General features: G+C 35.5%; 1 protein-coding gene across 8 annotated transcripts in view; it reads right to left on the bottom strand.

Annotated features, from left to right (window-relative positions):
• NBEA (neurobeachin) overlaps positions 1-16281 on the bottom strand; it is a 602800-nt gene that overhangs the window by 72919 nt on the left and 513600 nt on the right. For all 8 annotated transcript variants that reach the window (XM_036831611.1, XM_036831614.1, XM_036831612.1 and 5 more), the window contains one exon: positions 5555-5695. In XM_036831611.1, the coding sequence (XP_036687506.1) occupies positions 5555-5695 (141 nt within the window). The remainder of the gene's footprint in view (positions 1-5554; positions 5696-16281) is intronic.

Raw genomic sequence — 16281 nt, 5'->3', positions numbered from 1 at the left:
CTCAAGGACTTTCTTTTTCATTTGACTCATGCCTGACTAAAACAGAGGATCAAGAGCTGTATTAAGTTTAAGAAACTTCTGTATTTATTCACCTGACACATGTTGATCAAACCATGTTCTATATGTACATCACCATATTAGATATTTTATCATTCTACTAGAAAAGCTTTTGGCTTGGGAGATAAGATGGACAAATAAATAAATGTTAAATAGAATTTTCAGAAATTAAAATACTTGGGCTTTAAAAACTTCAGGTTTAAAAAAAAAAAAACAAAAAACTTCAGATTTGGTCTGGTAATACAATATAAATGGCTGATGGCAGACTTCCTTCTCCTGATGACATCTACCCCAACCTTCCAACCCTTTCTCAGGGCTAGAACATCAAACTAACCTGTCCTGCATGGGAAGTACCTGTCCTACTGAATTCTGTCATAACCTTTAGTCCCTGCAAGGACACTAACAACCTGTCCTGCCTTCCAATGATCGCAGACGATTCATCCTTCCTGGGCAATCGAACCCTGTGCCTCTGCCCCTCTTCTCTTTAGACAACTCCTTTATTATTCTGTCTTATATGACTTTTGCTCAGTCATCTCATAAGGATCTTTTCTTACATCCCTCTCCCCTTTTAGTTTTCTTCTTTTCCTTCTCTTCATTTCATTTGAAACAAACCCCATCCCTGGGTAATAGTCAGTGCTTGTGACATAACTCTATCAAAGAAAAGATGTATACTTTGAAGTTACATAAAGCATAATAAAGATCAAAGGGAAGGGAACTGAAGTTACTGAGCACCTTTCTGTGCTTGGAACTGTATTATCTCAGTTAACTAACGCAATTCTCACTACGGTCCTTCAAGTAGATGTAATCACATTCTAGGAAATGGAGGAACCATTATTTCTACTGTACTTTGGCTAACTTCACAAGTTTATTTTCTCCCATTGCTTTCAAAAGAAACCAGAAATATCTTTTAGAATCTTCAGAAACCTATGTGCCTACCATACACCAGTCCCTTGGTTAAGAATCCCTCATCTTCCTCTAAGTATATATGCACTGTCTGTAAGTATCAAGAGAAACACGATGACAATATTTTATTCAGTAGCATTATCTTTTGGTACTTGCATAAGTGTTTCTACTATTTTTTCACTACAAATATATACTGTTAAAGATATATTATGGTTTAAACAGTCTCTTGGGTAGGCTTTCAAAGCAACCCATAATTTATAAAGTAAATCCCAAATTCTAAACAACTGATTTATAAATTAACTTTTGTTGTACAACCTATTTAACTTCCTAAGAATTATAATTAAATGTTTGACAAGTGAGTTTTGAATAGGTAGGTTGAATATACTGAATTTGGAAGGTGAATTCCGAAGTAATTCAGAATTACTTCTGTGTATATGCTATATATTCAGGGTAAGATTTAAAGTAAAAACATTCCAAGTAAAATGTGTCCTATTATACTAGTTAATATCTGAACAAACTCCAAACTTCTATGATAGTTTATTCATCATTTGTCCAACAGCAGCTAGCAAAGAAACAGCTTTTTCAGAATCTTGTAGTTTAGACAAGTGACTTCACTGGTAGTGTGTCTAAAATAATATTTTTAATTTAAAGTAATGAGGTAGGGACTTCCCTGGTGGTGCAGTGGTTAAGAATCTGCCTTCCAATGCAGGGGACATGGGTTCGAGCCCTGGGAAGGGAAGATCCCACATGCTGCAGAGCAACTAAGCCTGTGCGCCACAACTACTGAGCCTGAGCTCTAGAGCCCGCGAGCCACAACTACTGAGCCCACGCACCGCAACTACTGAAGCCTGTGTGCCTAGAGCCCGTGCTCCGCAACAAGAGAAGCCACCGCAATGAGAAGCCCGCGCACCGCAACAAAGAGTAGCCCCCGCTCGCCACAACTAGACAAAGCCCATGTGCAGCAACGAAGACCCAACGCAGCCAAAAATAAATAAATAAATAAATAAAATATAAATAAATATATATATAAAAAATAAAAAATAAAGTAATGAGGTATGTAGTTAATTAGCATTTTAAAGCAATTATTATCATTGTCATACTAAACATATTGACTGAAACTAATAATGAGTTTAATGACTGGGTCTAAAAGGCTTGAAAGGTAAAGGGTAGATACTTATTTTAATCCGTATTTTGTTTTTATGAGCAAATTCTTAGTGACACAAATTTTAATGCATTTTCTACTTCATAAACTCCTTGGGATGGGAGTGAGGAAATCACAATTCCCTGGGCCATTAGGTTAAACACTTAGTAAACTATTAGACCATGATACTTCTATTTATAGCAGCACAACTTAAGATGTGTTGGCTAAATGAGTCCCCATAAAAGCAATCTTATAGATCTCTCCTGCCAATGCAGTAGCCACAGGCCACACGTGACTACTGAGTACTTAAAATATGGCTAGTTCCAGCTGAATGTGCTATAAATATAAAATACATTCTGGATTTCAAAGAATACCAAAACAATGCAAAATATCTCATTAATAATTTTTATATTGGTTACATGTTGAAATTATAAAATTTTGGATATACTGGGCTAACAAATGTATTTATTAAATTAATCTCACCTGTTTCTTTTTACTCTTAAATAAGGCTACTAGAAAATTTAAATTACATACATAAGTGGCTTGCATTACGTTTCTACCATGCAGCACAGCTATAGACAATACTAAAAAGGCATGTGTAGCATAAATAGGGATAGCATGTCTGCCGTACCCTTGCAGAGATTCAAATTTGTATTCCATTTCACTGGAATAAGAAATCAATTTAGGGATGAATTATGATTTATTATTTGATAAAATGTTTAGTTTATCAGGGATAGAAGAGTGTTAAATCAGGCTGGTGATAATAAATATTTTTATGAACTCACAGTTAAATTCTTATAAATCTGAATTCAGACTAATTTGATTATACAAAAGCCACTGAATACCATTTTACATATTTCAAAATACTATTTTATATATATATATATATAATATACTCATATAATTCTCAAAACAACCCACTTGATAATGCTTTTTTTAATCCCAAAAATGCCCAAGAAAAGTGTCTTACTCCTCCCATGGTGGAGGTTCACTATAGTAATGATTGTTTCTTGCTTTTTGTTTTCTTGTTTGCTTATTTGTGAGCCCATATAGAATATGAACATATTTTACGTCCATCATAAAGAATATCAACTGTTTGAGATCTTGACTGGTAAATTTTTGTGTTTCTGTATTTAGTTTTGACTTGTGGCTGAAACTGCAGGATAGAAGCTACAAAGTTCTCTCTATATACATGTGTCTGTAATTCAGAAAAGCCTTTACTTCTTGCATGAGTGTGAAGTATTTTCTTACACCTGAAGAGTATTAATAAATTATTACAACCCATAAACTAAAGGTGTTCTGATTGGTATATAGTGGTAAACAGGCACTTGTATAAATCTAATATCTCCTCCAAATTAACAGAAAATAAAGAAATAGAACTTCTTATACTCAAAAAGTGTTGAGTTAAAAAATATTTAAGAAACTGCTAGCTCAGAAACATTTTTATAAAAGGATTCAAGTTCACATAGTTAAGGTGAATTTTTCAACAAATTAGACTAACAATTTTGGTCTAAAGAAAGTTTTATGTCTTTTCCTTTAGCTTATAATTACAGAGTGTATTTTTAAAATAAGATTTGAGTTTGTTTTCTTACAGAATAGTTAATCTAAACTTCTTTATTTCTTATGCTGGTTTAGGATTATGAAAAATATAAAATATGTGTTCAGTTAAACTGAATCCTAATTCTGACAAACTTTTTTTTTGATAACAGTAATTATTTGTAGTATATCATCTATCAGTGATTTACAAGTTACTTAAAACATATGCATACTATATATTTATAATAAGTTCAATTTCTCCCCATCATGGAGAGAATGCTTGAGGAAGACCTCCAAACCAAACTGTCATTCAGGCAGTGGGAAAAAATACCTTTGAAAATAGGAGATGCATTCCTGTGTATGCACATTTTCATGTGCTGCTTTATCAATGTGTTTCTGAGGCAAATCAGCCTCATGCAACAAAATGGTCTGAAGTATGTTTTGGTAAGAGGAGAAAACTTTATTGATTGCATTGACTTAGAGATTTGACTTAGCATTCTGTAATACTCCCCAGTCGCTTATAGTTTTAAAAAAAAGTCAGACCATCTGACTCCAGTAATTGGTCTTAACTAGACTAGATTGGAGAAGGCAAGACTAAAGGCAGAGAGATTTGCTAAGAGCTTTTGCAGTCATCTAGATGAGAAATAACGGGAACCTGAACTAAGAAGTGCCAGACTTAATAGAGAAAAGGAGACAGACTGTAGTTGGTGGAACTTATCAGATGTGATGTCAGACTGGATGTAAGGGCTAATAAAATAGAGAAAATATCTAGATTGGGTAACTGGGTGCAAGATCATGCTGATTGTTTAGATAAGAAATCAGTAGGCACCCCTGCAGCTTTATGAGGGAGATGAGGAGTTCATTTTTGGAAATGGTGTTTATGGTATTGTGAGGTGTTCAGGTAGAAAAATCCAGTAGTATATAGAAATAAGTAAATATATTTATATATTAGAAATATAGGTCAGGAGCCCAAGAGAAATGTCTGCAATGAAGACAGAAGCTAGAAGTCATTAGCTTATAACTGAATGATGTAGTCCAGATAAAGTACGTAGAAATATCCTGGGGAATAGAAATATGGAGAAAAAGAGATCTGAGCGTGAGACTGGGCAGGACAGTTAGGATGACAGGAGGGAAACCAGGAGAGCATATTGTCAGAGGAGCCATGAGAGGAAGGAATTTCAGGTAGGAGGAAGTGAGCAATGGTGCCAAATGCTTCAGCTATATCATGAAGCTCTGCCACATAACCCGTGACCTCCACAGGGATAATTCAGTAAAGTGATGGGTGTGGAACCTAAATCAAGCAGGCTAAAGATTGAATGGCAGGTGATAAAGTGGAGAAAGCACAGTGCAGGACAAGACAGTGGAGGCTGTGCTTCTAGTACATTTGACTACACAGGGGTAGACGTGGAAAGTCACTGCAGAGTGGGTAGGGGCTGGAAGGAAGTATGTACGTATATATGTAGGTATGTATGAATGTATGTATTTTAAAAATTGCAGAGACTTGAATATATTTATGTCTTAGGAGAAAGAGAAAGTAGTCTTCAAAACATTTAGAAAACTGTTTTTAAAATATGTTACCCGAGAAGCAAGATTGGGAAGGCTGGGGAGAGTGCCAGCCTGTAACAATCAGTGAGAAAGGAAACAGTGGGTGTTAAGGATGCACTCAGGAGTTTGGTACCTTTTATAAATGGTTTACATTTAAGAAACTCACAATAACCTATCTTTCTAACCCAATTTTGCAAATAAGGCCATTCATTAACAAAAAGGATTCAGGTTTTGCTAGAGTTTGGAATCTCTACTTCACTGGTCTCTAATCTTTGTTTAAAACAAATAAATATATTTGAGTTTTATTTAATTTCCTTATGTTAAGTACTTCGAGATATTAAAGGCAAACTGTAACTTAATGAAGGCACTCACAATTCGAACAAGCCAGGATAAGGTGGATGTTGCCGTTGAATAATGTGTGTTATAATGGTAGGGAGGACTTTGATCATCTTCCCATGTCTCGTAACGCTCTGCGTAAAACACAGCTCTCTTTGGGTTCAAAGCACCAATCGGCTATAAAAAGAGAAAAAGAAGCATTGTGTTTAATACAGTCATAGTAGATATTCAATACTATAACTCTTTACCTGAAAGTATTTACTGTGAATTCATTTTAACCATAGAATATAAATAAATTATTTCGTATCTATTTCTACCAAATTTGATTTTGATATTGATATTTGATTTTGATAATCACCACACTTGCTAAAATTCACTCAAGAAGATGATTTACGTATGCAAGGTTTCTAGGTTTTATTAAAAGTTTCCATAAACTAGATTACCAGAGATGATCCAGTTTAAACTGTTAAGGCAAAGCCAGTATTTTGATGTTATTTTGCCTACTTAACCACAACCATAGTGAACATTTAGCTTGATCATAGGAAATCCAGTGAGGAGAAAGTGAAGCAGTTGACCATGTGACAACCATATTAGAGAAACCTTGTCTTAATAGGCTGTCACCCAGAGTGTGAAGGACAATAGTCACTTATATGGAAACGCTGTTGGAATGTTAGTCCCATTCTATTATTATACAGATGGGGCAAGTATCCTTTCTATTAAGTTCAACTGCAAATCTAAGGCTGATGGAAATAATCCAGACAATTCAGATTCCCTGGAAAGCATTTTGTTAAGGCCACTAACACTTGTCCTATCTGTACCACCACACTATCAATTATGATGTTAATCCCTACAGTGGAGCACATGGTAAAATGCTCAAGATACTATACATATTTTTTTCAACAAAGCATGTGTTAGTTTGATCATTGTCTCAAACTTCCTAGCACAGCTAATCATTAAGATTTTCCAGCATATAGTCCTCACAATTTCAAATAGCAAACTGGCTTAGCTTAAGTTTTTGCCTGATTTTGGTTTAATGGAATATGGAATCCATTATTATAATACCTAATGGCTACATTATTTTGTTTTAGATTGCATACTATAAAAAATAAATGTTTCTTAGAAAACAAAAGATGAATACTAAGTAAAATATATAATTCCTCTATTTCAAAATTTAATATTACTAGTTAACTATGAAGTTCCCCCCAAGGCTTAATTTTAACAAGGAAGTAGTAGAAAATTAGGGTTTCGATGGTGGTGTGGGAAGACACCGAGTTAGTGTCTCCCCAGAGCTAGGGTGCCCGCTGGCCACTGGTGGGGGACCCTGACGCCCAAGGAGACAGGAGGAACCCCCAAGTGAACCAGTAGGACATGGGGGGACTGAAAGGGGAGGGGAAGCGGAGGCCAGACAGGATTGGTGCCCCTGAGGCTGGGGAGATCAGGAGAGGCAGGCGGGAGGGACCTTCCGGGAGGAGTGGCAGAGGAGCAGAGGGTGATTGCCTGGCCCACTTGGGCCGGGGAGCCTGCTGAGTTCCCAGGCTGGTACCCCCCCCCCAAAGCCCCCTTGAGGCTGCGTGGGTCCTGGGGGCATAGGACGGAGGTGAGAGAGATCAGGAGAGGCAGGCGGAAGGGGCCCTCCGGGAGGAGCAGGAGAGGAGAGGAGGGCGTTAGCCCCACCCACTTGAGAGCAGGAAGCCTGCTGGGCTCCCAGGTGAGGTGTCCCTGCCCTCTGAGACCAGGGGTAGGGGACACGACTGGGCCCCTTCTGTTCCTTGAGCCTAAGCCCCACCTCCCACAGCCCCCAGGGCCTTTTCCAGCCCTGTGGGTCATAAGCATAGGCCCTGCCCACCACCCAAACATCACCCTTGCTTAGGCCCTGCCCTCCACAGCCAAGGCCTTTCCCCCCTTTTTTTTTTCTTTTCCCCCCTCCTCTTTTTTACCATTCTGGTACTGATGTACCTTCCAGTTGTTGATTCATCTATATTTTTATTTTTATATTCTTTCTAACATATCTGTTAGTTTCCTATTCTACTTTTATTTTTTACTTTGTTATTGTTCTCTTTTTGTTTTTTTTTTGTCACCCCATGCAGCTTGCGGGATCTTGGTTCATGAGCCGAGGGTTGAGCTGAAGCTCCTGTGGTGGGAGCTCTGAGTCCGAACCACTGGACTAACAGAGAACCTCAGACCCTAGGGAATATTCATCGGAGTGAGGTCTCAGGAGATCCTCAGCACCAAGACCCAGCTCTACCCAACAGCCTACAAACTCCAGTTTTGGAAGCCTCAGGCCAAACAACCAGTAAGACAGGAACACAATCCAACTCATAAAAAAAAAAGTAAAAAATAAAAAAATAAAAAATAAAAGGGAGAGAGAGACAGCAAAAAAATATGTCACAGATGAAGGAGCAAGGTAAAAACCTACAAGATGAAATAAATGAAGAGGAAATAGGCAATCTTCCTGAAAAAGAATTCAGAGTAATGATAGTAAAGATGATCCAGAATCTCAGAAACAGAATGGAGGCACAGATTGAGAAAATACAAGAAATGTTTAACAAAGATCTAGAAGAACTAAAGAACAGACAGAGATGAACAACACAGTAACTGAAAAGAAAAATATGCTAAAAGGAATCAATAACAGAATAACTGAGGCAGAAGAACAAATAAGCGAGCTGGAAGACAAAATGGTGGAAATAACTGCTGAGGAGCCGAATAAAGAAAAAAGAATGAAAAGAATTGAAGGCAATCTCAGAGACCTCTGGGACAATGCTAAAAGCACCAACATTCGAATTACAGGGGTCCCAGAAGAAGAAGAAGAAAGGGTCTGAGAAAACAGATGAAGAGATTATAGTTGAAAACTTCCCTAACATGGGAAAGGAAACAGTCACCCAAGTCCAGGAAGCAGAGAAAGTCCCATACAGGATAAACCCTAGGAAAAACACACCAAGACACATATTAATCAAACTAATCAAACTAACAAAAATTGAATTCAGAGAAAAAATATTAAAAGCAGCAAGGAAAAACCAAAAAATAATATACAAAGGAATCCCCATAAGGTTATCAGCTGATTTTTCAGCAGAAATTCTACAGGCCAGGAGGTAGTGGCAGGATATACTTGAGGTGATGAAACAGAAAAACCTACAACCAAGATTACTCTACCCAGCAAGGATCTCATTCAGATTCGACAGAGAAATCAAAAGCTTTTCAGACAAGCAAAAGCTAAGAGAATTCACCACCACCAAACCAGCTTTACAACAAATGCTAAAGAAACTTCTCTAGGCGGGAAACACAAGAAAAAACCCACAAAAACAAACAAGAAAATGGTAATAGGAACATACATATCAATAATAACCTTTAATGTAAATGGATTAAATGCCCCAACCAAAAGACACAGACTGGCTGAATGGATGCAAAAACAAGACCTATATATATGTTGCCTACAAGAGACCCACTTCAGTCCTATGGACACATAAGGACTGAAAGTGAAGGGATGGAAAAAGATATTCCATGCAAATGGAAATCAAAAGAAAGCTGGAGTAGTAATACTCATATCAGAAAAAATAGACTTTAAAATAAAGATTGTTACAAGAGATAAGGAGGGACACTACATAATGATCAAAGGATCAATCTAAGAAGAAGATATAACAATTATAAATGTTTATGCACCCAACAGAGGAGCACCTCAATACATAAGGCAAATGCTAACAACTATGAAAGGAGAAATCAACACAGTAACACAATAATAGTAGGGGACTTTCACACCCCACTTACACCAATGGACAGATCATCCAAAAAGAAAATAAGTAAGGCAACAAACACAAGCTTTAAATGACACAATAGACCAGATAGATTTAATTGATATTTATAGAACACTGCACCCAAAAGTGGCAGAAGACACCTTCTTCTCAAGTGCGCACGGAACATTCTTCAGGATAGATCACATCTTGGGTCACAAATCAAGCCTCAGAAAATTTAAGAAAACTGAAATCGTATCAAGCATCTCTCCTGGCCACAATGCTATAAGACTGGAAATCAATTACAGGAAAAAAACTGTAAAAACCACAAATACATGGAGGCTAAAAGTGCACTATTAATAACCAAGAGATCACTGAAGAAATCAAAGAAGAAATTAAAAAATATATAGAAAATGACATTGAAAACATGACGACCCAAAACCTATGGGATGCAGCAAAAGCAGTTCTAAGAGGGAAGTTTATAGCAATTCAATCTCACCTCAAGAAACAAGAAAAATCTCAAATAAACAATCTAACCCTACACTTAACCAGAGAAAGAAGAACAAAGAAAACCCCAAGTCTGTAGAAGGAAAGAAATCATAAAGATCAGAGCAGAAATAAATGAAATAGAAACAAAGAAAACAATAGCAAAGATCAATAAAACTAAAATCTGGTTCTTTGAGAAGATAAACAAAATTGATAAATCCTTAGCCAGACTCATCAAGAAAAAAGGGGGAGGATGCAAATCAATAAAATTAGAAATGAAAAAGGAGAAATCACAACTGACACTGCAGAAATACAAAGGATTATAGGAGACTACTACAGACAACTATATGCCAATAAAATGGACAACCATGAAGAAATGGACAAATTCTTCGAAAGGTACAATTTTCCAAGACTGAACCAGGAAGAATTAGAAAATATAAACAGACCTATCACAAGTAATGAAATTGAAACAGTAATAAAAAATCTTCCAAGAAACAAAAGCCCAGGACCAGATGGCTTCACAGGCGAATTATATCAAACATTTAGAGAAGAGTTAACACCGATCCTTCTCAAACTCTTCCAAAAAATTGCAGAGGGAGAAGCACTCCCAAATTCATTCTACGAAGCCACCATCACCCTGATACCAAAACCACAAAAAGATTATCACAAAAAAAGAAAATTATAGACCAATATCACTGATGAACAGAGATGCAAATATCCTGAACAAAATACTAGCAAACAGAATCCAACAACACACTAAAAGGATCATACACCATGATCAAGTGGGATTTATCCCAGGGATGCAAGGATTCTTCAATATATGCAAATCAATCAATGTGATACACCACATTAACAAATTAAGGAGTAAAAACCATATGATCATCTCAATAGATGCAGAAAAAGCTTCTGACAAAATTCAACACCCATTTATGATAAAAGCTCTCCAGAAAATGGGCATGGAGGGAACCTACCTCAACATAATAAAGGCCATATATGACAAACCCACAGCAAGCATCATATTCAATGGTGAAAAACTGAAAGCATTTTCACTAAGATCAGGAACAAGATAAGCATGTCCACTCTCGCCACTCTTATTCAACATAGTTTTGGAAGTCCTAGCCATGGCAATCAGAGAAGAAGAAGAAATAAAAGGAATACAAATTGGAAAAGAAGAAGTAAAACTGCCACTGTTTGCAGATGACATGATACTATACATAGAAAATCCTAAAGATGCCACAAGAAAACTAGTAGAACTAATCAATGAATTTGGTAAGGCTGCAGGATACAAGATTAATGCACAGAAATATCTGGCATTCCTATACAGCAACAATGAGAAATCAGAAAGAGAAATTAAGGAAACACTCCCATTTACCACTGCAACAAAAAGAATGAAACACCTAGGAATAAACCTGCCTAAGGAGGCAAAAGACCTGTACTCAGAAAACTATAAAACACTGATGAAAGAAATCAAAGATGACATAAACAGATAGAGAAGTATACCATGTTCTTGGATTGGAAGAATCAATATTGTGAAAATGACTATACTACCCAAAGCAATCTACAGATTCAATGCAATCCCTATCAAATCACCAATGGCATTCTTCACAGAACCAGAACAAAAATTTTTACAATTCGTATGCAAACACAAAAGACCCTGAAGAGCCGAAGCAATCTTGAGAAAGAAAAACGGAGTTGGAGGAATCAGGCTCCCCGACTTCAAACTATACCACAGAGCAACAGTAATCAAGAAAGTATGATACTGGCACAAAAACAGAACTATAGATCAATGGTACAGGATAGAAAGTCCAGAGATAAACCCATGCACATATGGGCACCTAATTTACGACAAAGGAGGCAAAAACATACAATACAACCTCTTCAAAAAGTGGTGCTGGGAAAACTGGACAGCTACATGTAAAAGAATAAAATTAGAACACTCCCTAACACCATACACAAAAATAAACTCAAAATGGATTAAAGACTTAAATATAAGACCAGACACTATAAACTCTTAGAGGAAAACATAGGAAAAACACTCCTTGACATAAACCACAGCAAGATCTTTTTTGACCCACCTCCTAGAGTAACAGAAATAAAAACAAAAGTAAACAAATGGGACTTAATTAAACTCAAAAGCTTTTGCACAGCAAAGGAAACCATAAACAAGACAAAAAGACAACCCTCAGAATGGGAGAAAATATTTGCAAGTGAAACAACAGACAAAGGATTAATCTCCAAAATATACAAGAAGCTCATGCAGCTCAATATCAAAAAAACAAACCATCCAGTTAAAAAATGGGCAGAAGACCTAAACAGACATTTCACCAAGGAAGACATACAGATGGCCAAGAGGCACATGAAAAGATGCTCAACATCACTAATTACCAGAGAAATACAAATCAAAACTTCAATGAGGTATCACCTCACAGTGGTAAGAATGGCCATTATCAAAAAATCTAGAAACAATAAATGCTGGAAAGGGTGTAGTGAAAAGGGAGCCCTCCTGCACTGTTGGTGGGAATGTAAATTGATACAGTCACTATGGAGAACAGTATGGAGGTTCCTTAAAAAACTAAAAATAGAACTAACATGTGACCCAGCAATCCCACTACTGGGCATATACCCTGAGAAAACCATAATTCAAAAAGAGACATGTACCACAATGTTCACTGCAGCACTATTTACAACAGCCAGGACATGGAACCAACCTAAATGTCCATCGACAGATGAACGGATAAAGAAGATGTGGCTCATATATACAATAGAATATTATTCGGCCATAAAAAGAAACGAAATTGAGTTATTTGTAGTGAGGTGGACGGACCTAGAGTCCGTCATACAGAGTGAAGTAAGTCAGGAAGAGAAAAACAAATACCGTACGCTAATGCATATGTATGGAATCTAAAAAAAAAAAAAAATGGTACTGATGAACCTAGTGGCAGGCCAGGAAAAAAGATGTAGACACAGAGAATGGACTTGAGGACACGGGGTGGGAGGGGGAAGCTGGGGCGAAGTGAGAGTAGCATCGACTTATATACACTACTGAATGTAAAATAGGTAACTAGTGGGAAGCAGCAGCATAGCACAGGGAGATCAGCTCGGTGCTTTGCAATGACGTAGAGGGGTGGGATAGGGATGATTGGAGGGAGGCTCAAGAGGGAGGGGATATGGGGACATATGTATGCATGTGGCTGATTCACTTTGTTGTACAACAGAAACTAACACAGTATTTTGAAGCAATTATATTCCAATAAAGATCTATTAATTTAAAAAAAAAAGAAAATTAGTGTTTCAATGGGAGACAAATAATGTTACACAAGAGAGAAAAATTCATCTATAAATTGCTTGTAAGCTTTTTCTTTTGGTCCCAGGGGACTAATTCAAACAATACAATGATGTCAGCTATTAAAAGTCTCTTAGAATTTCCATAATAAACTCTTATTTGCAAGATTCTTATCCTGAATATTAAAATTATTTATAAATTATGTTCTTTTTCCTTAAACTTAATTATAACTTAAAGACTAAATAATTTAATTATTTAATTTTTTAAAACTCTGGTTTAAACATAATTTTAAATATTTCAAGGCTTAAACTTTATTCTGTGCTATATATCACTGGCTATCTCTCAAATGTGTTTTACTTGGATATAAAAAGGCAATGTAATTTCATTAAATGTCACATAAAATATCAATAATATTTCAAACAAATATAATTACTTTTTTGATAAAAGGATAATTACTACAATGAAATATGTGAGTTCTGTTACTGAATTGATACAGTAAGTTTTTCATTTAAAATGGCCTATATATTTTATAGTTTTCTAGATGTGAAGATACGTGTTTTTCTAATTCAGTATTATAAGTATATATTTTTCAAAGCATTTAAAAATGCTGAGTACTTTATTCTGTCTTGAATATGCTCATAGATCTTTCACATGCATAAAATGTCTGCACAATCCCTCAGGACTGACCTTACCTGATATTGTTTGTTCTGCAACACCCCACAAAAACAAAACCCCACAAAGGGCCTCATGGCCCTTCCTCTAATCTTTTCCAGGCTTCTCCTCAACTACTGGAAAAGGGATAACATAAATATTTACACTTTTTATTTTACTCAAGTTTCATCAAAGTCATTTTATTGGAGTGTTTTACAGAATAATACTTTGTAGGAAACAGCTGTCCTGTGTTAAAGCCTATAGAAGCCTCCATGAGTAACTTCCTAAAATACATGTCTTAATTTTGAATTTTCATCTGACACATTTAGACATAAATTTTATAAAACAAATGTAAATAGTTTGGTTTGTACTTATTATTTTTCTATTATTTTGCTTCAATCAAGAGGCAATAAATCATTCAAAGGAAAAATACTTCAAAATATCTTTTTGGGAAAAGAGAGTTTCATCACAGATGACATATTTTCTTATGGGATCCAAATAGATATAATTTATCTATCTATCTATCTATCTATCTATCTATCTATCTATCTATCTATCTATCTATCTATCTATCCATCCATCCTACCTACCAAACTATCTATCTACCTACCCATCAATCAATTATTCACCTATCTATACCTACCTACTTAACCTATGTATAAATTGATAAGGTTGTAAGTTTGTTATCCTTTTAAAAATTGAGCAAATAATGCAAGGTCAATACCACTTGGATTTAGTAAATAAGTAAGGTAGAATTCTGGTAAAAAACTAAAATTACACAATGAAATTTATACATTTATTTTGCAATCTTTTTCAATTTTTATTATAACCACCATAGCAGTAATTGGTTTCATTTTCTCTTAAACAGTAGGCATTTAGACATAGCCACCTCTATGCTTTTTAGGGATTCCCATATGAAATTTATAACTGAAAGTTTAGAGTTTGCTATTAGATTTGTTGTTCTTTTGTCCTTGTGAGTTTGTGTGTTACAAGCTGACAATCTAACAGATAAGCAGAAAATGATGCAGAGAACAATGCAAAATTAAAAAATAATTCTACCTCTATAACACATTATTATAATTCAATTTCTAAAACCGCTATAAAGCCTATATAGCTTGCAAAAAGTACTATTTTCAATATAAAATTGGTGGAAAATTACATGTGTAACATTACCATGTCTATATGAAATACTACTGAATTTACTGAAGAAACAATGTTGAGGGTTTTCTCTACTCTGTCTTTCAATTTACCTGTTTTGAATACCAACGAGAGACATTTGTCTCAGCTTTAAGTACCACAAAAAGCTTTGTTTTCCTGATAAACTGTGATTTTATTATATGCAACAAAAATCCTGACAGATGCTTATGGAGATTTACATTATTAAAGGCTCTGAGAAATATTATTGTAAACAGCGTTGCTTAATTTTGTTCACTCCAGTGTTTGTCTGTCTATCTATCTATTTTTATTAGAACCTCATTCTTCCTTTTGCTTTCTTGGTAACATGCTATAGAACTAGTGTCCATTAAAAGGTACTTTGAAAACTTCTGGTTGGAATCATTATAGTATATATTTTTGAGTGCCAACTTTTTCTTTGGTTTCATTTTCCTATTTTCTTTCCCTTTCTGTTCTCTTAGCCTTTATCTATCAATGTTTTTCTATTCCATGAAACCTTACAAGTTTTATCAGTTCTTTCATATGGAACAGATATATATATTAAATAAAATAGGTAAAAATGAGCAACAAAAATTATTTAAATAAAAAATACTTATTGGGTAAATGGTACTATATGAGACACTGAAAGGACTCTAGAGAATATAAAATCTGAGCATAGAGTTGGTTTCAGTAAATAAATAAAACATAAATGTGGATTCACCTGAGGTATGGTCAATGCCATTAAAATAGATTAGAAATTATAAGAATAAAAAGGGTTTTCAAGGGAAAATCAGAGGTCCAAATAAATCAATATTAATAAAACTGAATTCTAGTATATCAAAATAACTTGAAAATGCTTATGATATTCATGGCATTAGGACTCTATTTACACATTAAAAAATGTTCAAGAGGTCACTATTGTTGCTACAACTGCTAATAATACTATGTATTTGTATAAGATAATGTCTTCACATCCATTTTCTGGATTGATTTTCAAAAGTCTCTGAGGTGGACACAGCATTCATTATGAACCTGATTTCATGACAAGGAAACGGGTGCCTGGGTCTCTACTCTTTCCACAACACTGCATGGCTTTTTCATTGCTAAATATGAAATTCTGATCCTGATGTCATTTTTATTTTCTTCTATAGCTGTCTATGAGATTCCTCATCCATCACGGATCCTCAGAAATGGAACGAACCTTACAGGCCTAGTAATCCAACTCCCTTACGTTACAGATGAAGACAACGAAGAAAAGTCAAATCAAGATCACATTGGTGGCTGATTGCTGTACATTTTACAGAACCAGCTGAAGCTTTGTGCTAGACAGCTTGAAGCTGGGTAAAGCTGACGGATTTGTTTGGCTTCTGAGTATTGCTTTAATTATTAGGTCAACACTCAACACATCTGAGCTTCTAACATATCTAGGTCATCTTGTTATCTTTCATTATGATAACCGAGGGCTT

Source organism: Balaenoptera musculus, chromosome 18 (assembly GCF_009873245.2).
Source record: "Balaenoptera musculus isolate JJ_BM4_2016_0621 chromosome 18, mBalMus1.pri.v3, whole genome shotgun sequence".
NCBI lineage: Eukaryota > Metazoa > Chordata > Mammalia > Artiodactyla > Balaenopteridae > Balaenoptera > Balaenoptera musculus.
This window is presented reverse-complemented; position numbering and strand designations above follow the sequence as displayed.